The 27,483-nt window shown below is 38.3% G+C and overlaps 1 protein-coding gene across 6 annotated transcripts; it reads left to right on the forward strand.

Moving 5' to 3' along the window:
- Positions 1 to 39: 39 nt before the first annotated feature.
- On the forward strand, positions 40 to 26,711 carry ppfibp2a (PPFIA binding protein 2a). Of its 6 annotated transcripts, XM_028475656.1 has the most exons (23): positions 43 to 504; positions 1,493 to 1,579; positions 2,428 to 2,541; positions 5,418 to 5,549; positions 11,106 to 11,396; positions 11,667 to 11,759; positions 13,164 to 13,275; positions 13,448 to 13,480; positions 14,067 to 14,128; positions 16,060 to 16,138; positions 16,290 to 16,414; positions 16,527 to 16,594; positions 16,679 to 16,739; positions 17,336 to 17,474; positions 18,237 to 18,378; positions 21,877 to 22,005; positions 22,107 to 22,257; positions 22,344 to 22,455; positions 24,547 to 24,635; positions 24,775 to 24,897; positions 25,219 to 25,344; positions 25,424 to 25,612; positions 25,728 to 26,711. In XM_028475656.1, the coding sequence occupies exons 1-23, from the start codon at positions 457 to 459 to the stop codon at positions 25,947 to 25,949; spliced, it is 2,727 nt and encodes a 908-aa protein (XP_028331457.1). In that variant the 5' UTR covers positions 43 to 456; the 3' UTR covers positions 25,950 to 26,711. The 6 variants fall into 6 exon arrangements, with proteins under 6 accessions (XP_028331485.1, XP_028331457.1, XP_028331466.1 ...); XM_028475684.1 differs by lacking the exon at positions 11,106 to 11,396 and having other exon boundaries at positions 40 to 504; XM_028475665.1 differs by lacking the exon at positions 13,448 to 13,480 and having other exon boundaries at positions 45 to 504.
- Positions 26,712 to 27,483: the final 772 nt, after the last annotated feature.

The raw sequence follows: 27,483 nt of genomic DNA on the forward strand, positions 1-27,483 counted from the left end.
ACAATCAGTTCCACAGAGAGGCTCTTTGGATAGTGCAGGAGAAGGTGAACAGAGAAACACTCAGGGACATGAGACATATAGCAAACAACAAGTGAGAAGACGATGCATGGCATTCACCAATATTACAGAGAGGAGGTTAGTAATAAAGTGTCCTGGGCACATCTGGGAATGTGGAGAAAAGAAGGAAAAGGGAAAGAGAAGAAAGACAGGGAGTTCTGCCAGCTGGCATCAATTGACTTATTCAGCTCTGCTCTAAAAGTCTGAGGCAGCCTGGACTCCAAACCACACAGACCCAGATCCTCTGCTGAGTCCACAGCTGCAGTATATGGAGGATCTGTAGAAAGACATAAAGAAGAAGACGTAACATTTTGTTTTATCTGCTCATTTCCCTTCGTTCTACATTTTCTCAGTTATTAGCACGGAAAAAACAAACCTCCAGAACAATGGACCTTTACAATGGAGTGCAATATTGATTTTTACAAACATTTTTCTTGGCTCAGAAAGGTAAGCTTTCCACTGGCAGGAACACATAGACACAGTAAGTTCAGCTGTTTGATTAGATACAGGGTGGACTTGAACTGAACAGATTTTTGACTTTGTATACAGCATGCACTTGCTTGCAATTAGTTTTCATTCTATGCATTGTGCATGGCATCTATTGATTTAATTATGCTAAAATGGTACAAGAGAAATAAATACTTTTTTTTGTTTCTGGTTTTATTCTATAAAAAAAAAAAAAAAAAAAAAAAAAAAATCAAGAATAAAAAATAAACAAATTTAAAGCATTTATGCACAAATGTCGATTTATGTTTATTTATTGGATAATAAACTCAAGCTTTTCTGAAGATAAACCCACTGCTTATTAATATTTTAATGTCGTATTTAAACTGCAAAGTTTTTTAATGGTTTGGTGACTACAAAATTTGATAATATGTGCTGTGGTGTATGGATTTGTTAATCTACTTAGGGATATGCTGATAATGTTCAAGACAACTTCAAGAACTAGGGGCCTGAAATGATAGAAAAAAAAAATATATATATATATATATATCAATGTATTTCAAAAGTAATTTGTTTGAAACAGAAATCTAATGTATCAATAGATTTGCCTATTCTGCAATGCACTCTGGGAGATTCTTTAAACTCCTTACAGAAAGACAAGCTCGTGACCACTTCTGAGTGGCCAGAGACCGTAACCCAACACCTAATACCTTTAGGAGGAAGATAAGCACTGGAACGTTTTAAAGTATTTCCCTTCCACATTGACAGTTCATGCTTATCCTAACCCAAACAAAAAAACCTTGAACAACACCTTACAGTTATTAGCTGGTAGCCTACTGTTATTCATAAATTCATTGCTTTAAAAGCATGTGGAGGAGCTAAGAAATGCTTCTCTTGATTTGTGTGTTTCAGTATATGCAGCAGCTCAAATTTAACCTAGTAAAAATGGAACCTCCTAACTACTGTACTCACCACCCCCTGCATTTCTCAGGTAAACGTTTATTCCCATGCTAAAAGCGAGACCTACCAAGAGCGTCTGTCGCGACTGGAGGGAGACAAAGAGTCACTCATTCTACAGGTGAGATCAGTCATTCTCAGATGATTTTCTGGAGTTAAAGGAAATAACTTTCTCAAACAGAACACATAGAATAACCTCTGCCCCTTCAGTTTAACTGAATTTGATCCCATACTCAACCATAAAAGAAATGTGACACTGCTTTGTCAGTGGAAACTGAATTCAAGCCATGCCCGTATCACATAACTGTGCATGAGAGAGGTGAGAAAAAAAAGCAACATGAAAGGACAAAGGTATCTGAGTTGTAAATGTTGCGAAACAACTGGTTTCTGCTTCCTGGTATTAGTCAAGCAACTATTATAAAATGGGTTTGGTTCAGTTACAACACTAGAATGTCTTGTTTTGTCTGTTTAACCGTGTACACACGTGGGTGTGTGACCTACACAAGTGTCTCAGACAGGTTGAGGCAGCACCAAACCTCTGGTGTGAATATTAGTACCGTAATTCCTGTGTGTTTATACGAAAACTGCTTTGATTTGGCTGGTTGGACCTGCCTTTTAGCATGTAATTAGTGATTATGTTGCCTCAATAGTTTCACTCTATTTATCGTGTGTTTATTGCATTAGATTCACTAAGGCACAATGGATATATATATATACAATTTATTTATTTATTTTTTTAAAAAGTCATTGATTGATTAAAAATTCACTGAAAGTGCAGCTGACTTTAGGTGGAATTTGCTCATGTTAATTATCAATGACTGTGTCAGACCAGAGTTAAAGATTAGTGTTCTGCACAGAATGCTATCCTGAGATAAAAAGCAAGGACACGAAAAATGAGATTACATTTTCTTTGGGAAAAATCATCCTCATCTCTGATATAATTTTGTCTTCGTGCACCAAATCCCACAGCTGAACGTGCTGACTGACCAGGTGGAAGCTCAGGCGTTGAAGATCAACCATTTGGAGTGTTTATTGGAGGAACATCAGAAAAAGATCAAGAACGCAGAGGTGATGCTAAAACAGGTCAGTGTATGTTTTGGTCATTGGATTTTCCATTCAGAAAAGGAAATCCAAAAATTCAAATTGAAAAACTAAATGTGAAATTTAGGCATATTTCTTTACCAGGGACAAAAATTGTTTGATTTCCAATGTTTGTTTCTAAAACAGAAATACCAGTGGACCAAAAAAAAAAAAAAAAAATTGCCAGTTTTTCATTATGGTGAGACCGGTGTCGTGTACTGAGAGCGCATTGCACTGAGATTGTATATGCGCATGCGCACACATGCGCAAGACCGGAAAATGAATTTTTGCTAAAAAAATAATAATTCATTTTTGTTTGTTTTTGTTTTCAAAGTGAACAGACACGTGCTTTATTTGTTTACTGGATTAGGGTTAGGGTTATAGTATAATATCAGTACGGAGGTAAACTGAAACCGTGACACCGGAAGTTGTTCTTTTCAAAATAAGAGCACATAATGTATATGAGGAACAATGCTTTTTTTTTTAGCACCAAAATAAATGAATTATCTCTATATATCATTTTTGAAATGGCAAAACAAAGCTTGTCATCTGCAGATGTCGCTGCAAATATATTGCACCAAAATGTCAGCAAGACTTGTGAAGAGATTTTCCACAGAAAATGGTTTAATGCAACTGTGTTTTACTTTTTAATTACCTGAAGTCCAAACCAGAGATGTTCAAACTAAGGCCCACAGGCCACTTTATTCCTATATTTGATCGACTACTTTACATTATTGTTCAAATCAGTCTCATAGTGAATTTCTAGATTTTGCCACAATGTCATGAGGTAATTGTTATTGTTTTGTATAGTAATAGCAGAGAAAATGACACACCTAGGATGTCTTTGTGCTATTGTTGTTGACACTGCACTGGATAAAATGTACTTAGATGTTCTTTGTGACAATAACAACAGAATTGTATGAATTGAAAACAGTAAAACCTGTTTTATAGTTCATTAATGCACAGATAAAAGCACGCTGACGTGATGTCATCACTCAGGTACATCTTTGGTCAAAACGACAGAATATTCAAGAAAGGTATTGTACTCCAGTCCAGCTGTGGATGTTATTGAGTCAAGTTCAATTATGAGTGGAGACAATCAAACATCTTTATTAACATATTCAGACTCACTCAAGTTAAATTGACTTAGTACTATATTTTTATTTCAACCTTTGTATAAGATTTCATCTAACAAAATAAGGTATAATAACTAACTATACATTATTATTTATTACCATTTTTGGGGTGAATTAATCATTAGACTTCAAGCTTTGTATACATTTTACTTATTCACTACTGATAGGCCTGTTCATCATTTGGTTTTAAAAACCAAGAAGTCAGAACACCCCTGCAAAATATTTACTCTTAAGCAAATATTCGATCCTTCCCTGGAACAAAGTCAGGAAAATCTGAATTCTACCAGTAGGAAAATTATTGAATATATACTTTCCCACCTAATTAATGTGCAGAAACTCGGACTGTGCAGCTGTCTTTTCACTATGCCCTCTTTATCCTTTTCCAACCTAACTTGAGATGGGTCTGGCATCTCATGGAAAACATTCCTTGCACCGACTGATTTCAGAGAATGTGTGCACGTTACCTTGACAGCGAAAATATTTAGCACTCAGACACTCATTCCCAAACGGTGTCTCAGAGCGTGTCTGGTTTATTCAAGGCTGGACAGTGTCTGTGCAGGTGACTGCTGCAACATTAGCCACACCTCCACATGGACTCTCACACATGTCTTCACACAAACACTAGAGAGAGAGAGAGAGAGAGAGAGAGAAGTAAGAAGGTGGAGAGATGGGCAGGAGGGAGGGAAAATGGGGAGGTGTTCCTTTAAGACTTAAGAATGCATGACAACCTTCTGTTGTTTGCTTTAGAACCTTGCATTGACTTGTGATATTTTGCAACAGTATGGAGAACACTGAATGAACTTCAAACTGCTGTAACCACTGGATTTGTGAGGAACGTAGCTTTACATTTTATTTGCTGAAATCAAGCAATGGCAGATGAACCAGGTAGTACATATCATTTTAATATTACTAGTACATTAAACACTGAGTTTAACAGTTGTTTGAAAACTTGTATCTGAAATCTCATGTTTACTTTTTTTAAGTAAATGTTGCAAGTGTGCGGTCTATCAAAGGGCAGCCACAGCTGGTTTCCTGGCTCTACAGTATGTTGGTCATTATGAGGCTTTGGACTTGAGCCTTAAATCTCTTCCTGGTGACAAAGCTGTAATATTTTCCATGTGTACTCTTAATTAATTCTACATATTTTCCAAAGCTACAGATTGAGATAAAATACATCACTATGGACAGTTTGTCTACCTCAGATGCTCAAATGTTGATTTCAAGTGACTGAGCACCTGTTGGACTTTAAAATATCAGTTTTGTTGACATTGTTGGGCTTCACTCATAGTGACACACACACACACACACACACACACACACACACACACACACACACACACACACACACACACACACACACACACACACACGCACACACACACACACACACACACACACCTGTCAGAGTTATTTCGATGGTCTATCTATGAATGTTTTGAAGGCTCTTTTACACACACTCCACCCTCCCTTCCTCTGCTGTGTACTTGCTGGAGCTATGGAATAGGCATTATAAATAGTGGTCATGCGTTGTGTATATTTAGCCTCTCAAACAGCTTCTGAAACCAGTAAGGTTTGTCTGGGGGGACTGTCATTACAAAAACGCATAGGTTGCTGTTCTTCTTGCTTAATGGTGCCCTTGTTCAGTAAGTACCGTGTGTCGTGTTATGTGTAATAGAAGGAATAATCTACACGTGTGTTTGTTTGGGGTTGCCTCATGCTTTCTGTGTGTGCTGCTGATGACAGGAGCGTCTGCATAGAGTGTCACTGGAGAACCAGGAGCGTGGTCTTAAGGGGGAGGTGTCCTACCTGAAACAAAAGCTGGCAGATATGGAGGGAAAGCAGGGCCACGGGGCTGCCAGGCAGCATAAGGCAGAGGTAAGGCGTGTCACTCATTATAGTAAACATGATTGAATCAGTGATTGGTTTTTGGATCAGAAAGTTTTCTTACTGGCATTGTATTTTTTAATTTACATTCATGCTGATATTTGTCAATGTTGAGATGTAGTGTAGCCCACTTTCTTTTAAATTACAAAGGCACGTCCTCAGTTTGAGCTGCCCTTTAGATTTCTTAAATGGGGATACGCAATGGCACTGCAGGAGGTACTTGAGAGAGAGTGGAAAATTAACACACAAAGTGTCAGTCTTTGTCCCACTAAGATGAGTGGAAATTATAAGAACTATAGAAACAGAACTATTCAGGAGCCACTAAATTAGTGTTTTTCTGTATATCTATACTTTAACTGTGAATCTCATTCAACTAGAAAAAATAAGTCTTTGGAGTTGCCAGAAATTCTTGATATGAGGTCACGATCCAAAAAAGGTTGAGAACCACTGCAGTAAAAATGTTTGATTCCACTTATTTACAAAATGAGATTCTTTCAAATGTTTATCACTCGTTCATTCCATCATTATGATCGATAGTTGTCTGTAAATAGTTTTCTAAGCAAATTGTTGTAGTCGAACAAAGGGTACTTAAATTCAGAAATGAGAGAAAAGGGGTTCTTGAGCCAAAAAAGTTTGAGAACCACTGTTCTAGATTAGCCATATACATTTCACAATGAAGTGGGATTTAGAAATGCATTTGGTTCAAGTATAAGACTGTAAACACTTTTTGTACCAATGGATAACTTTATTTTCAACCCCTAGCTGTGTTGTGCCAACAGCAACATCTGTTTAAAACACTCACTGTTTTTTTTTTTTTAATCAGGCTTAACTAAGTTCAGTATTTTCTTTAGACTGATGGTTGACATAATACGATAATGTATGTAGCTATACTGTCAAAACACTGCTGGTCAAAAGCCTCTTTGTGTGCTCAGGTTAAAAGAGCTCAGAAATAGCAGAGCTAGCATGATGGATGACAAGCCAAGTGTGTGTGTGTGTGTGTGTGTGTGCGCACGCGTCTGCAGGCTTTAACCCAGATAAATTTAGTGGCGAGTTGTACATTTGGTACCTGGGCCATCAGTGAGGAGTTACCCAATTTAATCCACAAAAAACCGCTATAATGTAAACACAACAAGCAATCAGATTGACAAATGTGTGTGACTTATACAACAAACCCAGTTAAGACAACTCAAACCTCTACGAAAGATAACAACTGCATTATACATAAAAACATAACATGAATAAATACTAAATACTTCGCATTTTTCAAAGATGGTGAATATTGACAAAATCTATTCCCCAACAGTAATTTATTTTCTATCACAATGAAGGCAGAGGTCGGAGTCACTCTGTCCAATTGTATTCAAGGCATATATGTGCACAATGTCTCTGTGCGTTGGGCCTCTCCATGCGCTTGGTGCACTCAAGATACGCACAGTGGAAACATAAAAAGCTTAATGGTGTCACTAAAAGCTTTGAATATTTAATTTATTTTCTTCACCTTTGTCGTGAGACAGGTTCGTTTTACCCGACTGATGATGTGTTGTTGCAATAGTAATCCTTGATCAGCTCCGTTTTTCTTCACCATTGTTCTTTGAGCTGGAGATCAACTCTGGCTTCCCCAAATGTTTTCATAAGTCCTGCAACCTCCAGGTGACCCGCCCTGCTTCTGTGGTTAAACAGCTCAAATTTACAAAAACCTCTGTGACGCCAAACAACAAGTTCATCACTTGCAAATAGGCATTCCCTGTTATAGCTCCTTAAAGGCTGTAAGCTAGTAGTACCGCTTGTAGGCAGTGATGTGGAAGTGGTGGACAAACGCTTAAAGAGGCTGAGTCAAGTCCGCCGGCTTCAGGCTTGGCCGACGTCTCCTCACAGTGTCTACTTTACTTTCACCTATGAAAAGCTGCAGATCTACACAAACTAGCTTGTTCGGGTCACAACAGCGTCATCAAGTTTTGCTAGTATTCCATAGCACTGTCTCTCATCGTGCTGTTGTTGGAAATATCAGCACTGGTATGATTATCTACGCCACTCGGCCTTGTGCCTATGACGACACGTGATATTGTTTTTATACAACAGTTCTACAAGCACATTTTTATTAGTTGACAGTAATAAGTGACAAGAGATTATGATTTTTTTGTTTATTTAATCGTTTGGCTCCACCAACAAAAATAGTATCACAAGTGGAGAGCACACACACTGCAGACAAATACGACCCAAACTCAATCTTTTTGCCAATATGCGACCTGTATCCGAGTCGTTAACTCACTCACTGACATTGCAGTAAAGATACGCCAATTGTGTTTTTCAACGGGGGTTGCTAGGAAACACTCTGGCGGAGGTCCCTTACAAATATTGGAGCTGTAGTGTGATGTAGTGCCCAACTCCTGTCCTGTAGATGGCAGCACTGCAACTTTGGATGAGAGATCATCAAGTTGATGAGGGAGAAAATGTAGGGGAAGGCCTTACGTAGGGGAAGCTAGTGCTCTGCCAGATACCGTGTTCTCACTCCTTGATCGTCTCCCTCATCATGGTTGCCCGCTCTACATGGATAACTTCTACAACTCTATAGCACTGTGTGAGCATTTACTAGGGGCAAAAACAAATGTCTGTGGAACACTGAGGAAGAATAAAAACCTAAGATCATCAGTGACCTGACAAAGACTGACCTGGGGTGGGGGAAAAAAGTTATGCGGCACAATGAGAGGATGATTGCGGCAGCATGGCAGGACAAACGGTTGGTGAAGATGGTGACAACCTGCCACAAAGATAGGATGCAGAGGGTTGAGGTGTGGCAGAGAGGACAGAAAGTAAGGTTCCTCAGTTTAAAACAGTTAAGAGTGTTGTGGCGTACAACTCCTCCATGAATGGGGTGGATAAGTTAGACCGAAATATTGCTTAGTACCCCTTCATCCGGAGGTGCCTATCTGTTCCAAATATGCATGTTTAACGCATATGTCCTCTACAGAGCCAGAAACCCTGTGGAGTGTAAAATCCTCTTGAAGTTCATGCCCAGTGTAGTGAAGTCCTGGATGACTAAGCGGAAAGTGGGAGAGGAGGAGGAAATTGCAGGTGTGGGGGACGTGGAGACTGAGGAGGGCTGACACTGGGAGGAAGGTCAACATACCATAAGGGCACCATGCAACTCTGACCCAGACAGCAGGCTAGGTGGACAGATAGGGAGACACAGACTTGAACACCTGACGCCCACCAACAGGAAGTCGAATCCAGCGATAAGGTGTAGAATCTGTTCACGCAAGGGCTAGCGCAGTGAGACACGACTGTACTGCAAGGCCTGTTGTGTTCCCTTGCACGCTCTCCTTAAAGTTATGAAGTGCTAACTTCTGTTGGAAAGAACATTTCTCAGCACGACACATAGTCCTACACTGTGCAATATTTACTTCCGTAAACACCGTATGTGCCTGCGGGGTCATGGGTCACTTCAGGACTTCTTCTGCACGTGTGCGTCACTTCAGAGTCACATTCCATTCATACTTAAACTCATTGAAGATGCATTTAATATGTAATATGAATGAGTACACAAAGTGTAGCCCAAGATGTAACATAATTAACGGTATTTAGATTAGCTGTACAGGGTAGCGATATGATTATTAAGAACTCCCAGTGCGTTACTGCTCTATTTTTTTTTCTTGTGGGGAGTGGTGGAATAGTGGTAAGGAAACAGGCTTGTAATCGGCTTGTAATCTCACCCAGGCCATCACTGTGGGATGTTGAGCAAGTCCCGTAGCTTGTAACATTATTGTTTGGCTGTTAGGACCCAGTGTTGCCTGCATGAAATAGATTAATGATTGGTTAATGCCACATTAATGTTTCCATTCACTTTAAGCTACAGGCTCCCTCACTGTTGGCCGAATATGATTGGATTAAAGCTCTAACAGAATGGCCGGCCCACAGAATCACAGCCCGGGGAATGATTTATTGATGGTATTCTGATGATGTTTAGACCAGCAGAGAATTGGGCCTTTACTGGTCGTGACAGCTCACCAGAGGAGAGATTGTTATTGGTAGGTAAAGGTTGGGAAAGGAATCAAAAGCACATTTATACAGACATACTGGAATGTTTTAATTTCACGTAAAGTTAATCTGTACTCCCGAAAAAAAAAAAAAAAAAAAAAAAGAGGTCGTTGTGTGGACTTTGTACGGAATCTTTAATCTGCTTTTCCAGCCTGTTGAAGCCAACATTCCCTTTAACATCCGCTTAGACTTAAGGAGAGCAGAAAAAAACAAGTTTTGTACTCTTTACTGGTCTCCCAAGTGCTGCTTCTACTACACAAACATGTCCACACTTGTGCATGCTTTCAGTCACACACATATGCACGACATGTGAAAAGCTACTTGCAGTGGAGCCAGAAAGCTCTTAGTTAAATTTAGCTATGGAGGCACTCAATATCATCTGTCACATCCGCTGAATGAGAACCCAAGTCAGACTTCCTCTGTCCACAGTCTGAGCGTAGTTTTCATTTTCTTTCCGAGGGAATTAGAGCAATAATGATCTGCCATGGCTGGCAGGTGACAAAGTTTTCATTTTTTTTTTTTTTTTTTTAATCTCTGCACTAACTATACACACATTTTTAGATTCTGGCACCATATCCTGTGAAGTTTGGTCTAAAGAGGCCGAATCATATTGAATCACAATGTTTAGACCAGTGTTTCTCAAATGGGGGTACGTGATGTACTACGGGGGTACTTGAGAGAAATAGAGAGAGAGAGAGAGAGAGAGAAAAATTAACAAGTGAAAGCAATAAAGATATGAGGTTTGATGATGTCTATCTTCAGTTAAAAATGATATTCATCATAATGATGATGAAATGATCTTCATTAGAACATGAACTGAAAATACAAGGGTCAGAGATGACCGAAAATGAGAACAACTATAGAAATAAATCTATCCAGGAGACACTAAATACTTTTTCATTCCAATTTGTTTAATCTTTATGTTCTATAGTTGCTTTTTCATAGTATTCTGAGCAAAATGCTGTAGTCGGACAAAGGGGGTACTTGGATTCAGAAATAACCACTGGTTTAGACAACATATTTTCACTTTGCCAAGGTGACAAAAACTTGCCATAAGTCATCTGCATTTTTAAACAACACCTCTTATACATAAAAGGCAACACAAAATGCTTAATAATACAATTAAAAGAGTAAAAACCACTCTCCCAATATCACCCCACCACCCATGGCCCCCAAATACAGACAGCTGAAACAGATAAAATGGTTGTTACTGTGGTTGGATGTGGAGTATCTTAATGCAACCCCATATTTTTAATATTGGAGTAAAGCTGGAGGGGTGGGGTGGCGGGGAGGGGGTTCAGTAATAGCAAGTGTAATACAGGTTTACTCATAGCAACCAGTGATACTGGCACTTGAGATACAAGATAGGGAATATATGTTGGAGGGAAATAATCATTCTAAAGGTTACACCAAGAATTATGTCTTGACAGTAGAAAACATACACCTTCACTCGTCTTTTACCACCCTCTAAATCATATCTCTCAATTCTTTCTTTCCCGTTGCATCTGCCAGACTGTAGTGAATTTCATTAGTGAGCTGCAGGAGCAGATGTGTCAGTTTCAGAAGGAGATCAATAACAAGATCCAGGAGAAAAAGGCCTTGGAGAGCCCAGCGGACGGCAGGTGTCTGACGGCGCTCCCCGCTGAGTCTACACAAGGCGACGACTCAGACCTGAAAGTGTCCTGTGACAGAAGCTCAGGGGGGACGTCCAGACTCCAGGTGGTTTCGGACGGGCCTGATGGAAGCACACGCTGCCTGGAGGAGGGTAGCTCAGAGGCAGAGCAGCACCATGGAGGAGAAAATGTACGCACTGTCTGGATGACACCTAGTGTTGTGTGCAGCATGATTTTCACCACATTAGCGTGTTGACACAAATACAAGAAGCTCCCAGAAATTACAAAGCAGCACCTGGACCAGTATGCAAAAAAAAAAAAAAAAAAAAAAAAAAAGAAAGCCAGAACAATATACAGTAGTTATTTCTTAGAAATCTGTTGGTGGTATTACTGAAAAACAAAGATAAGTACTGAACACAAGTTATTATAAGTGCATGTTTTTATTTTCACTCTGTTTTAGGGTTTACTGAAGCAGCTCAATATTCTGAAGAACAAGGTGGAGTATTTGGAGGAGCAGAAGTTTCAATATGAAAGGAAACTCAAAGCAACAAAGGTAAAATAAAAATGTTTTCTAAATGCTGTCCAGTCCTAAATTGTGGCCCAGTGACTGACTCATTTTCATTTCTACATGCTTTATAGCTCAGACACCTTTATTTTTGAGACACATGAGAACTGTCAGAGCTTCTATTTAAATCAGGGATGGAAATAGATTTAATGACAGGCTTTTCCTTTTAACTGACCCACTTTTGTACTGAGACATGATCCAATGACAGGAACTTTCATGGCTTTAAGTTTTCATTGACTTGATCCAAGTTACGACTCAGAACAAACAGACATTTATTTTTAAAATATGTGAACATGTTTTTTTCTTCTAGTTACTCATCTGACTGAGATGAGAATTTCGTCATTTTTAACTTCAACCCTTTACATAACCAGATATATCTTTACTACTGTACAATACAGATCCTGTGAGTTCAGTTACTGATTTGCAACTTTAACTGCTGCTCCATGTGGAATCAGAAGGATTTTCCTACTTTATTATTGTATCGTCTATTCTTCAGAAACAAATGTACTTTTTTTGATACAATATGAGTAAAGTGTAAACTGCTCGATCAGACAATTTGACCTCTTTTGTCTTCTTTGTATTCCTTCTATTACTTGATTTAAAACAAACAAACAAACAAACAAACAAACAAATGAAAAACTTTAAATGCAGCATTTTTAGGGGTTCCAAAAGAAAAACCTTCCTGAAAAAGATCTACTGACACTAATTATTAGACTACAATAAATATTTATTTTTTTATTTCTTCATTTTTACAATTTGTTTTCAATTTTTGCAAGTTATTATTGACACTTTTATAAAATTTTAGTCCTTTATTTTAACTATTTTTTGCCACTTTTCATCCTAATACACTACCTTTCACTATCTCTTTTCCTTTTCCCCTACATTTTGGCTCTTTTCCACTATTGTTTGCTAGATTTTTCTCATTTAAGCTACTTTTGCCCATACATACCACCGGTTTCTTGTTTTTTTTGTCCTTTTTTGTATTTTTTTGCCACTCTTGACTGCTTTTAGCCCATTTTAGTCACAATTCACTCATTTCATACGACGTTTTTTTGCCACTTTTGGACCATTTTATGCCACTTGTTACTAATTTTTTTTTTCACTTTACTTACACTTTACTCATCGCTGTTAACTCTTTATTTACCTTCTTGAAATGGCAGCTTCGTCAAATGGCTGGCCGTGATTGGCTGGATCACCATTCAATCAATCTAACTGGACCAATATGTTTTCAATAATGAATCCCTCTGTAAAAAGTGAGTGGGATGAATTTCTGTTTCATAAAAGTGCGGGTTTTTCATCCCCCACGAGTGACACGCGACTGCTTTCAGGTGTGATGGCTGAATGAGACATACAGTTATGGACTCATTATAAATCTCAGTGTGCTTCCCACAGACAGAAGTCAGCAGCCTTCAGCAGCTTCTGCTCAGCAAGAACACTGAGATTGAGAGTCTGCACGCTCAGCTGATGACCAGACCCCTCCTGACCACTGACAGCACAGAGAGAGGTAAAACATGCCCCTGCATAACATGTCAACAACAGATTTCTGTTGTAACATAAAGTGTTACCTTTTTTTTTTTTTTTTTCACTGAAAATATATCTCTCGTACAAACTGCAGAAAAAGTCTCACTTGGACTAAGAAAAATGTCTTCTCATGAGTCTCTGTCTGTGTGTCTCAGAGGAGATTTACAGGAGGAGGCTAAACACCAAATGTAAGCCTGAGCAGCACTTCATGGAAATGAGTGTAAACCCATGAGCCATGTCTGCTTTTGAGCTTTCATTTACTGCCTTACTTTCAAACATGTCTTCCTTCTTTTATTATAGTTTCCTCCTGCTGTGAGGGTCAACTCTGACACTTGCTTTAAAAACACTGTATGCTTTATCACTGGTCCCTTTGGCTTTCTCTGATGTCTTTACGCATTCCTTGAGGCGTGATGTTTAGATTTTCTTCTCTGGTGTGATCATTTTTTCTGTCATAGATACATGACATCCCTGGAGTACCTGCTTTAGTAAATTATTGTCACTTGAATGTAATGCTCCCAGTGTGTGCATCATTCTCAGAGGGAGTGCTTGTGTATGGAAATGTTGATATGACCTCAGATGAAAAGGAACATGTGCTTTAATTAATGTTACATCACTACAGATATTCTTTAAAGTTCTTTATGTTAACAATCTGAAGATAAAACACACACTCGGTTAACATTTGATTTGTATTTCAATATTTTTTTTGTCTTTTATCAAATCTGTTTTTGATGATGATTTGAGTGTTTGCGATCTAAGTAGGTTTTCTTGTTTTAGATCAAGAACTGCAGAGGCTCAGGAGTGCAATGGAAGCTCTGATAGCAGCCAATGATGAGAAGGTAGGATGAGACCCATTTTTAATTCTTTCTTTTTTTTTTTTTTTTTATACTCATTTCATTTATCTGTATCGGTAAATATGACCATCTATCTTTTCTTTCACAAAAATGACCTCTCCTGCATCTTTTCTAGCTCCAGTTTGATTTTGAAGAAATGTAATCATCATGTGGGTTTTTAATTTTTTCCAAAGCAGCATTATAGTGCATACTTCAGCTGGCCACTGCTTTGCACTGAATAATAGAATGGGACTTTGCCCTTTTTAAAGACTGAAACTACACTGCACTTCAGCAAAAAAAGTTATAGAAAAACCCTTTAGTAAATGGATCCATAGATTTTGGGTTTAAATTGGGAGAAAATAAGTCTTCTTCTTTTTTTTTTTTTTTTTTTACATTTTATGGAAAGTTATTTTTATTTATTTATTATATAGTATTGTAACTATGTACTATCTTGAGCATTAATTAAAATGTCTTGTAGGATTCAAATGAGGGATAGCATTTTTTTCTGGTGAAATGTTATTTCTATCATTTTTTAGCTGTTAGCTTTGCACCACTGAGATAATGATTGTTATGATTAGCATGATGAGTAACCTCAAATAAACTTTGTGCCTTTGGCTAGAGTGGGATATTAATTTGTAACAGTGTTTTCGCTTCTTCCAAAGACTTCGAAAACGTGAATTAGGGTTAAAGCTGGGGTACTCAATTTATTTTCTTTGATTAATAAAAAAAATTCTTATTAGCATCATATAGTATATTGTAAAAGTAACAATTTCTGAAAAAATTGTACATCTGTGTGCTGTGCCTTATAATTAATTATTTTTGTTAATAAAACCCCGGAAGACAAAATCTTGGCGGTCACCCCCTCCAGCTCCAATCACAGGACTTAGAGAAAGTAGGGGTGAGCAGGGCCCACGAAGGAGCCTCCTCATTGGCTGCTGTGATAGATAGTGAAGCGCGTGCACGGTGCAAACTTGTTTTCAGTCTTAGATTAACTTTGGACACGCAAGTGGCTGTTTTCCTTCTAGTCAGGTAATCTAATGTTCTATTTTCCTATATTTTGTGTGCATCCTTTTGGGTGGCGACGTGTTTTACCGGTAGTGCACGTTCAGCTCTCGTGCGTGATTTTGTGCACTTCCGTGAGAGGAGGAGACTGGGAGGGATTATCAGAGTGGAGGACGGGATTTGCGGTTTGAATTCAGCCATGCCCCTCTGTCATGGTTCAAGAATCAGGTAGTGCAGCTTTAAGGTTTAAAAATAAGACCTATTTGTGTATCTCTGTGTCTCTAAATAACTAGGTTAGATATAGACAATTATGCAAGTGAATATTACGTGTATTTATTTCCACATTAATGAATTATAATTATGACACATTAAAGTGACTGACTCCCTTTGTATGTTCTCACCGCCATTATTTCAATTTAGGAAGTCAGCATTACAGTTTTCAGATGTTGTCGTTTCTCACAGGCCTCCACCCTCCGACCATTTCTGGAACAGAGGGGCTTTTGTACTCCGTCTCTCAGTGTCTTGAACTTTAAAGACTTTCAGACTCAGGCCTCAATGTGGCACACCAGTGAAGACCCACACACACACACACACACACACTCCAGCACGAGCCATTTCAGGCAAAGCCACATTCAAGCAGGCCTCATTCTGCCAAGCCTAATTTTGGAGTTAGCTACATTAAGAGGACCACTGCAAAGCCAGGCATGGGGACCACTTCAACAAAAAAAAAACACATACACTCCCTGCAGTGACAACCCCAACCATGTCTGTGTAGATCCCTTTTCCACCCATAGCTTTGATGTAAAATGGTGGAAGAGGGGCGTTTGTATATGGCGTATTGAACAGAATTTTTTATATATCTCTGTGCTTTCCAGTCCCAGATAAACATCTTAATTGGGTTTTGCTGACCTTGAACTCCTATTTGTTACCTGCAGGACCGGCGTATTGAAGAGCTCACTCTGCTCCTGAATCAGTGCAGACAGTTCAGGGAAGTCTCCAGCATCACAAGGCAAGGTAATCAGCTTATTCGCCTGTAGTCTCATTAACTCTTTATCAGTTCAGCCAGAATTTCAGAGTATAACGAGAACCATCACTTTTCCTTCCTTAATGTGTGCTTGAGTTGAAACATTAAAATATATATTTTTTTTTTTCTTTGTTACTGTAGCTCCATCTGCTGCCCGTTCTTTGTCAAATGGCAGGACTCCGTCGAGCAGCAGCGAGGAAGAAGAGCAGGGACTGAGGAAGAATGCTGATTTGGAGAGTACAAAATCTGAAGATGCAAAGTCAGAAGTATGTACAAAACATGACCCTTTAATATTTGATAATTGTCTTCAAAGCCTTTTGAAAGCAATTCTAACATGATTTCTCATGGTTACGTAAAATCACATTTTAACTGTCACAGGTTTCAACAAACAGCTCCTCCTCCCAACAAACATCCCTTTTATCAGTCCATAGAGACAGTGACTCCAGGTATGTAAGCTATTTTTCATCTACGATGTACTAAATAACTATTGATTGGTTTTTACTGAAGTTATTGTGTCTTTATTTTTCCAGAACAGAAATGCAAATTATATCCAGCAGCACAAATGACATGACAAATGGACTCTCACAAAAGGTTGTGGTCTGGCCTGGCTCAATACTTTCAAACCAATATACAGCTTCATATTAGTTTGCCAAGGGAAAATTATCTAAGTTTACTCATTTTGGGCCCAGAATTTAGAAATCTGTCAGTGCTGGTTAATAAAACCCTTCACAATCCGATTTGGCGATGAGTAACACAAGTGACATGTTATTGGTGTTAACAATGTGGTGGGAGTATTCTCTGTGTATTTGCTGTGCCAATGGTTATTAAAGCTTTAAATGAACATTGGCCCTGCTCTCACAAATAGCTCCAAATCTTGCCCTTTTTTTTTTGCTTCTCACACCGTAAAATGTGAATGTTGAACCAGTATACCCCACCAACTGAAAATCAATTCATAATAATTAATTAGTGTTAATCACATCCCCCTTTGGTGGTCATAAGAGTGTGGCATTTATATTTGCATTAGAATTTCACTTTTAGTGATATTTATGAGGCTTTTAGGTTTAAGACAATTCCCTCAATATTCATACATTTTAGAAAAATCAAATGAAATAAATAATCCATATTAAACTCAATGCTTATGTTTTACTAAAAGCTGGTTCCTATTGTTATCTTTGTGCTGTTTACAGAGTAGTCTGGGTGACAGCAGGAGTCAGACGCTGCCCATAACTTCCTCTTCCTCCGAGCAAAATGGGATTGAAGACAGTAGCAGTGACGTCCAGAGTCAAAGGTCCCCAGATGGGAGTGAAGATGGAGACTGCAGCCAAAGTAAATGCACACACCGTTGATTAACTCAAGCTGAGCATATTTATATAAGGTTTGCCTGCCTTGATTCACTTCTGTCCTGCTTTTCTCTGGAACAATCCATTCAGGCGCGTGTTTCCCATAAGTAGAGACTGGATTCATGGAAAATCACTTTTTCTAACCAGACCAGCCACTTCATGCTACTTTTGATCACAGCTAATTGCAGAGGTTACTTTCAAACAGATGTATTGTGGAATAGGTTTCCCTACTGAACACACCCAATCTTCTGATTCACCACATTTAGCCTAGATCCACCCTTCCACAGCTTTGGTTACCATTTTTAACTTGAACTCCACCTCATTCTATTTTCTCCCCGATGCTCAGCACTAAAGAGACTTACCTTTTTGTAGCCTTAACTATCACATTTACATTCCCTGTAACATGTAGCCAAGGCCCAATCTTACTCATGGGGCATGAATGAAAGTATTTCCTGTTCTAAATGACTTATGACCGGCACATCTAGTGTGAAACACACACCCCTACATGCACTGCTTTCATCCTAAAGTGCTGCTCGTTATGAAAATGGAGAGGAAAAGTAATTCTGCCTTTCTAGACAGTCACTATCCTTATCAAAATTCAGTCCGTAGCATTCTTAAACTAGAGGAAATGCTTGGTTTTGAATGCTTCAATGGAGAACGCTTATCTGTAATGGTATTACTCCGTGCATGCATTTGGGTCTTTTGAACATAATTATTGTAATTTCAATGTTTTTCTTTAAATCTTAAGGAAAGCTGGGAAAAGGGGAGGACAGTACATCTCATGATGCTTCTCCTGTTCACTCTGCACCAAACAAGCAGCTTGGCCAGCGAGTTGTTGGATCACCAGAATACATGAAGAATAATAGGAGCTTCAAAAGATTTTGGGGAAAGTGAGTGGACTGTATTTATTAGTTTAGTCTAAACCCTCACTGTACATTTCAGTTTAGATTGCATACATATAATTAGCTCTTATTATGTGTCCACCACCCATTATAGCTCTCTTATAGCTTGTTGCCTGTACCATGATGCCTGTGACTCATGCACTTTTAATACATTTGTTTGGTAACACTTTACTAGAAGTTTTATACCATACCTGTCAAGTTTTGGATTTGAAAATAAGGGAAATTTTCTGCCGCCCATTACGAGCCGTCCCACGTGCCCAACCAAGCTCCAGTATTCCTTATATTATAAGACAATTGTAGAAGAAATCTAAAACACCCACTTGTCAACCACTTACTAAATACAATTATGTGATCAGAATCTGGTGGGTTGACCTTCATTATCATTGAAATGCTATCAACATTCCTACTAGGGCTGGGGGATATAAACCAAAAGTCATATCTCAATATATTTTCTCAAATATATATTCGATATAAATCTCAATAATTTTATCAAATTAAGTATGACCATAAAAGACAATTCTGGGTTAAATTTGCTGATGCAAAATGCCACACAGGGACATTTATTAACAAACAGCTGATCAATATGTGCACTCATTAATCATCTAACTGAGCTTTACATGTTGTTCTGAGAAGTAAAACTCCTAAAATTAGTATTTTGATACATAATGTAATATATATATGCAATTATATATATATATATATATATATAAATATTATAGTTTTCTATATCGCCAAAATAGAAAACTCGATACATCTTGAATCTCGATATATCACCCAGCCCTAATTCCTAAATTATAAAACAGCATAAATAAAAACATAAATGTGTTTATGAAGCACATGTGTTTATTTAATATACTTACAGTTTATTTACAATTCAACACGTTGCATATTTACTGTTAATTTCAGATTGCTTGTATTTAACTTAGACATTAACATTTTATTTTAATACATATGTTCTTATAATTTCTCATGCTCACTCATGTGGTTCTCTGGTATTCACTAATGACTTATTAGACACATTTATTACAGACTTTACATCCTTTAACACTTTTTTAAATCAGTGTCTATTTGTGGAGCTTGTGATTGGCTGATTTTTCATGGTGACTTACGTAGTTCCTTCCGCTGTGGTAGACGTTAAAATCTCAGTTATTAATCTAACAGAACGTGTAACTGTGTCTCATCCTGCTGCTCTTTAGGAAGATAAACTCTCTGTCACGTTTTACAACATATTTATACGAGTTCTTTGTTTTTTTCACTGGATTGTCTATATTCATCATCTCTGTTCTGAGTTGTTTCCGGGTTTGTTGCCGCTGTCAGCACTAATCTCGATAGAACTGTCACTCAGGCCATTTCAGGTGGCAGTTCTCGCGAGGCTAGTGATGGCGTTCAGTTCAGTAAGGCATCTTTTAATTATTATTACATTAAAATACGGGATAATTACCGGAAAATACTAATATGGGAAGATGGCAGGAAAGAGGGGTAAAATACTGGAGTTTCCTGGCCAAAACGTGACTCTTGACAGGTATGTTTTATACATAATGTTGACATGATGCTGTCATTATCTGTCATTACCATGAATAAGGTGTTATGAAGGCTGTTATGAATGTTGTTTGCCAAATTCTGACACCTTTTGCTAAATGATGACACCTTTGGAGTTATGTTGGCAGGTGGAGGGAACTAGTGGGGTTAGGTAGGGTTAGGTGCATTGATTATTGGTCTCAATAAAACCCCCTGAATGGTCCTAGAACCAATCCAGTTTGGAATAGGGAATCAAAGGCAGGGCACGGGCGGACGCATGTCATACAAGGTTTCTACACACCGCGCACATTCATCAAAAACGTTTCTGAAAGTGTACAAGTACTGAGTGTGTGTAGTATGTCCAGAGCACAGTAGTGGGTAGAGTGACTACAGTCGGCCACCACCGTGCCTGGTTGACAAGCCCTGGAGATGGACTATGTGAAGATATAATGGGAATCAGTATGGGGTGTGAGTATGTGGTGTGCAACAATCAGTAATGTGGTATGTCAGCAGTGTGGTGAGTGTGGGACAAGGGGCAGGAATAAGGGGTGGACTACCTACCTTTCACTCCTGTTGGCAGACTATGCGGGTGTAGTCAGAGTAACCGGGTTCAGATGTGGGAGACATGTCTGTGCCTTACAACCACGACCGCGCCTGTCTGGGCTTTCCCGGCATCCATCCTCCAACCTGTTCCCCTCAGTGGAAGGAAGAGGTCGGGGGTGGATAGTGTTTGTACTAATGATGTAGATACTTCTATGACAAAGTAAGCAATTTACATGAATTTAAGTTTTAATCAGCTAAATATCCTCTCATTTTTTCTGTATTTATGGATGATGTGTAGACTTAAAATGGTTCCCTCTAGGAGAGTTAGGTTTAGAGCTTATGGTTGAGGTTATGGCTAACATTAAAGATTGTGTTAAAGTTTTAGGGTTAAGGGTTAGGTTAAGGTTAAGGTTAGGGCTAAAAGTTAGGTTAAGGTTAGGTTAAGGTTAGGGTGAGGTTCCTGTTTTGTTAAGGTAAGGTTCTGGTAAGGTTAAGATTGGGTTATCGTTAGGTTAAGGTTAGGTTAAGGTTAAGGTTAGGTTAAGATTATGTTCTAGTAAGGTTAGGTTAGGTTAGGTTAATGTTAGGGCTAAGATAGGTTAAGATTAGGTTAAGGGTAAGGTTAAGGCTAGGTTAAGGGTAAGGCACTGGCAGTGTTAGGATAGGGATGATGGTTAAGGGTGTATAAAGACTAAATTTAAGGCTCAGTTAATTTAGGTTTAGGCTACGGCGCCCCGGTTAGGGGTGAAGGTTTGGGGTAATGAAGGTTTAGGGTTCGGTAGGTTTAGGGGTTAGGGTAATGAAGGGTTAGGGTTAGGTAGGGTTAAGATTAGGGTGAGGGTTAGGGTTAGGGTTAGGGGTTAGGGTAACAAAGTGTTAGCGTTAGGCTAACAAACAACACTTAATGACAGTCTTCATGGCACCTTATTCATGCTAATGACAGGTGTCTTGTCACAATAATGACAGCGAAATATCAGCCGTATGTATAAAACTTCAAGTAAAGTGTAACCATTTGTTTCCTCACAAGAGGGTAAATGGTAAAAACTCATGGTTGATCAAAATCAGACATTTTCAGCAAAGTACAAAAACTAACCAACATGATCTAGAAGTTTAAAGCCTGAACTACAAAAAGGAAAGGAATTTATTTCAATGCATGTATTGAATTGACAAATAAAAGAAAAGTAGTAAATATTCACGTTCATATTGCAAAAAATGTAGCAGTTTTTTGTTGTTTGTTTATCACACTGAAGGAAAAGAAATGTCCTTGCAGCTAATAGTTTGTCAATAATAGAATACGTCATTGCATATAAAAAAAACATTAAAAAAAGATCTGAAAAATAAATATATTAAAGATGGAAGATATTCAAAGCCTCACCCTAGCCCCTGTCCTAACATAAAGTAACCTTCTGCTTTCCTCTAACTCAGACTTCGGAGAACCCAGTCTGGAGGTTTGCAGACAGCAGATCCAGAGCCTGGGAACTTTAAAAGAGGGGGATTGCGTGCCACAGCAGGACCCAGACTAACCCAAACCCCTGAATCGTATGACTCTGCACGGTAAAACTACGAATAAATCTACTATACTTTTTTCAATTAATTTTGCTCTGACTTCTGCAGAATTTAATGAAGTAGTCTATTGACCCCTCTTCTCTTGACAGAGATTTAAATATTCCATTCAGCCAGTGGACAAAGGAACAGGTCTGTGGCTGGTTGGAGGACTACGGACTGGGTCAGTACATCAGTCTCTCCAGGCAGTGGGTTGAAAACGGACAGACTCTTCTTGTTGCCACGCCTCAAGACTTTGAAAAGGTGTGTTATTAAAACTGTAACCTTTTAAATAATTTGATTAATTCAGATTTTATGTTGGCAACCAACAATGTTGCATGTTAATGCAGGAGATGGGAATGAAGAATCCACTGCACAGGAAAAAGTTGCAACTCGCCCTGAAGGCATTCACCACCAAAGTTGTGGAGAAATCTGCAGAGCTTGACCACATCTGGGTCACCCGTAAGCACATTTCAAATTCTCAGTATCCTCCTTATGCTCCCACATGAATGCATACTTCCGACGGGCACTCTACTAGTCTATCTATAAAAGACAAAAATGTCTGAGTGCGTGCGTGTGTGTGTGAAGCAAATATTTCCCCGACTCGGTGTGAGTTCGACCTGAAACTTAGTCGACGGCTTCCAAATACCCCAAGTGTGTGTATCTGTTATTTTGGAGTAATTTGGTGTAGCAAAAAGGTCAAAACGTTAATTTTCTAATTACGGCTCCCTCGGTAAGAGCGCGGTATTGAGCGCGCTACTTCCGGTTCCGGATTCATGACGTCACCGTGTCACAGTTTGTTTGGGTTAAAAAAAAAAAAAAAAAAAAAAAGGTCAATATTAAAAATGTTTTTGTACTGCTAAAAGTCATTTAAGTTAATATTTCATGGTTATTTAATATTATTCCCGTGATTCCAAATCTCGGGTCACGGACTTCACTTCCTCCTTCGTCTCATGACTGTGAGCGGTGGCTGTGCTGACGGTCATTAGCCGACAATATCACAAACATTCTGATTCTTCAGACGGAGGAATGTAACGTTTTTGTGAGCGGATGGGTCCACAACATGGCTCTACTATGATTATTGTTTGTTCTGCGCAAGGGAAAGTGTTTCTTTTTATATTATTCTATGTGCTAAGAAAGATGCTAGCAGCTACAATGTAAACACACACATGCACGCACGCATGCACACACGCACGCACACGGCTGATACGGATCACACAGAGCCGTTTAGAGAGAGTTGCGACTTTGGTGTTACAAAATGTTTATTTTTCATGGTACTTCCATGTCTCTCTTAACAACCCGGATTATGTGCAAGACGCGCGCGTGTGTGTGAAAATAACGCACGGAGGAGATGGATGTAGACACACACACACACACACACACACACACACACACACACACACACACACACACACACACACACACACACACACACACACACACAGTATTTATAATAAAAATATACTAAATGAGTAAAATAAAACAAAAAAAACTAAACAATATTTATACAAAAAGTACACAAAATTACAACAGAAATGCATAAAAATATACAAAAATGCTCCAATAACACACACAATTACTCCAAAAAACATACATTACAGAAAAATACACCAAACAACAACAAACATATGAAAATGACTCAAAATACACAAGACTAAATATTTATACCAAAATACACAAAATAACAATAGAAATGCACAAAACTTCACTAAAAAAGAGTCACACTGCAATGGCAACAAAAAACAATAATTATACAAAAAATGCACAAAAAGACAACATAAAGATACAAAAATACACATAATGACTCCAAAAACATACAATACAGAAAAATACATCAAACAAAAAAATATATAGATGGATGTACACACACACACACACACACACACACACACACACACACACACACACACACACACACAGTATTTATAATAAAGATATGCTGAATGAGTAAAATTAAACAAAAAACTAAACAATATTTATATAAAAAATTACTCCAGAATCACACTACAATGGAAACAAAAAACAATAATTATACAAAAAAGACAACTGAAAGATAAAAAATACACATAATGATGACTTCAAAAACATACATTACAGAAAAATACAACATAAATATGAAAATGACTCAAAATACACAAAACTAAATATTTATCCAAAAAATACACAAAACTAAATATTTACACAAAAAATACACAAAATGACTCCTGAATCACACTACAATGGCACAAAAACAATAATTACACAAAAAATGCACAAAAACACAACAGAAAGATACAAAAATACACATGACTCCAAAAAAACATACATTACAGAAAAGTACACCAAACAAAAAAAATATAAAAGTGAGTAATAAAAAAACACATTTATCATGCACATGTCCCATAGAATTAAACCAGGAAAAATGCACCCACATTTTGCACCCGCAATTGTACCCCTTATGCTCCCACATGAATGCATACTTCCGACGGGCACTGTACTAGTTGTATTAAAAACCCAGGGAAATGAAAGGAATCAAATTTTGCTGCATAATTTTTGTACTTTTTCTATGTTAAGGCTGGTTGGATGATATTGGACTGCCTCAGTATAAAGACCATTTCCATGAAGCTCGAGTAGACGGTTGTATGATACAGTATCTCACAGTGGTAAGACTTAATACTTCTATGCAGAATATCTAAATATGTCGAACTTCACGCTATTACAACCACATTTTATTTATTTTTTGCTGCTGATTCTGTTTTTATATTTTACTAACTTTCGCCACTTCTTTGTCTGTTTATGCAGAATGATCTCCTGTCTCTAAAGGTTACCAGCCAGCTTCATCATCTAAGTATTAAATGTGCCATTCATGTTCTCCATGCCAATAAGTTTAACCCAAACTGTCTCCGGCGCAGGCCAGGGGGCGAGGTAAGGAAACTTAAAATGTATACATGAGATCAGATGCTGATGGGAACATCTTTAACTTGTCTTCAGGGGTGTCATAACATAATCTGACCACATGATGGCGTCAGAAAGACATTGCAGTTGAAAAATTTCAAAAAAGAGGGCAAAAGGGTTGGGTGGAGAAAAAGCATATAACCACATTAGCATTAAAAAACATATAACCACAACTCTTAATGACATTTGTTGTTCCTCAATTTGCTGTAACCTGACTTTTTCATTTTCTTCAACAGTACACATCAAGAGCATGCATGTTATTTAGCAATAATGTTTGTTTAATGTCATCAGAAGCAGCCTTCTCCTTCAGAGGTGGTGCAGTGGTCTAATCATCGTGTGATGGAGTGGCTCCGAGCAGTGGATTTGGCTGAATACGCTCCTAATCTGCGCGGCAGTGGTGTTCATGGAGGCTTGGTTGTAAGTGTGATCATGTTTAAGGTTTGTCTCTGAGAACGCAGGTGTTACATCAGTATTGTTTTCGTGTATTATTTTGCAGATCCTCGAGCCTCGGTTCAGCTCGGAGACATTGGCTCTGCTCTTAAATATTCCTCCACAAAAGACTTTGCTGCGAAGGCATCTTGCCACAGCCTTCTCTGCTCTGGTTGGACCTCAGGCCGCACAAGAAAAGAGGGAGTATGGCAATGCCACAGGTCACATGCCCCTCACTACTACTGCCAAAGTAAAGGTAAACACTCACTGTTTTTAACATTGATTTATAATATGCTAAAAAAAAAGTAAAAATGTTAGTTTTACAAACGTATCAAACTTTCTATCATTGTGTTTTTGTCTGTGTGTTTTAGCCAAAGAAGCTCGGCTTCACCCATTTCAGCAACCTCAGAAAGCGGAGGCTTGATGAGTCTGTGGACTACATCTGCCCCATAGACAGTGCTGCACTCGCTGTAAATGGGGTGTCCTGCTTGTCCTCCCCAAAGCATCGAGGCCTGAGCCCCCATGTGGAGAGGCAAGCTGAAAGAAAGGAACTGCTGACGACCAAAGGTCCAACTAATGACATCAAAAAATAACTCAAACCTTATCATCTTTGCCCTCCACACGTTACCCTTTAACTAATGGACTTTACAAATCCACAACAATCCCCATCTTTGTGGTGGATAACATATACTGTGCATTCTTCATTGTTTTTATTAGTTATGCAATTTGATCAAAAGCAATATCATTATTGCAACAAGTATAATGATAATGTGCAGATTATTTATTGAAAGGTCACTCTTTGCATTCCTCGGTTTTCAATTCCAATGGATGAACAGTCCTGTTTGAACAATGCATTTGACACTTTGTAGCATGATTTACATTGAGTTTTTTAAGTTCAGTTTGACTGTTGCATTTGGCTTTTAAATGAATGTCCCAGTGCAGTATTTTCAATAAGGTTTTAGTTTTTCTTGTTCTTTTTTCCTCTTTAACTGATGAAATGAAACAAACAATCATAAATACATCAATTATTTTAAACATATACACTTAGACTCTTAGAGAGGGTCTGGAAACACAACTTACTTATTTGCTTCTTGTTGCCAAATATTGCACTTTAGCTCACCATTCAGCTTTGTTTTGACTTTATTTTGAAAACTGCAGATCCAAAAACCAAATGTACCATATTTGGTGTGAAGGTCATGTCAGAAAAATCCATGAGTGTCCCTCAAAACTCCCTTAAAGGGGACATATCATGCTAAATCCACTTTTTTAACCCTTAAATGCATTTTGATGTATATTTAGAGTGTTTAGAAGCACAGAAAAGTTCAAATTAATCTCTTCAGGTGCTCCGTTGATATCTTTATATTCTGTTTTGGTCATATTTTTCAATCTGTTTCGATTTTTCGATTCTCTATTACGTTTTTTGAACAATTACGACAGCGGAACTGCCAAATTAGGACATCGACTCCAGGCCCAACACTTCGAGCAATCCGCCATTTTTATTTCTCGCTTTTATTTTGTAGTCCAAGCTCCAGGATGCAGAAGTTACGAGAGGAGAAATCAAAATGTTCGGTTGTTGGATGTAGTAACCCACACGCTTCATTACAACGTCTCCCAGCATCAGAACCTTTTCAAAGTGCCTGGTTGAGTTTTATTTTTCACAGAAATGTACCCACATCTGTGGGTAAGGTCATTTTTGTGCGCGCGCAGCACTTCAAGGATGACTGCTTCGCCAGTATAAAGAAGGATTTGCCGAAAGACTTTGTCTGATTGAGGGTTCAATTCCTTCTATCTTTGGAGACGACGAACAGAGCACTTCGGTAAGCTGTAAATAACGCTAAAAAGTGTGATGATAAGACGTTCTTGTCATTGTTTTGTTAGCATTAGCAGTTGCACCGTCTTCAGACTTCATATGTTAGCGCTCTGTGCTCGTTTTAGATCCTTGATGATATGGCCTACGTGGTTTAATTTAAGTCTAAAGTTTTCATTAGTCATTTCATTTTGCCGTTTTTGTCTCCGAAAAGACTGTATTAAAATGTATTTCGTGACGTTAGCTTGGCGCTAGCGTTAGCTCGGTGCTTGTGTTAGCTCACTTGTTAGGGTTCTGCAGGTTCATCATCTTCATTTTCA

This window comes from Gouania willdenowi, chromosome 3, assembly GCF_900634775.1.
Source record: "Gouania willdenowi chromosome 3, fGouWil2.1, whole genome shotgun sequence".
In the NCBI taxonomy this organism is placed as follows: Eukaryota; Metazoa; Chordata; class Actinopteri; order Blenniiformes; family Gobiesocidae; genus Gouania; species Gouania willdenowi.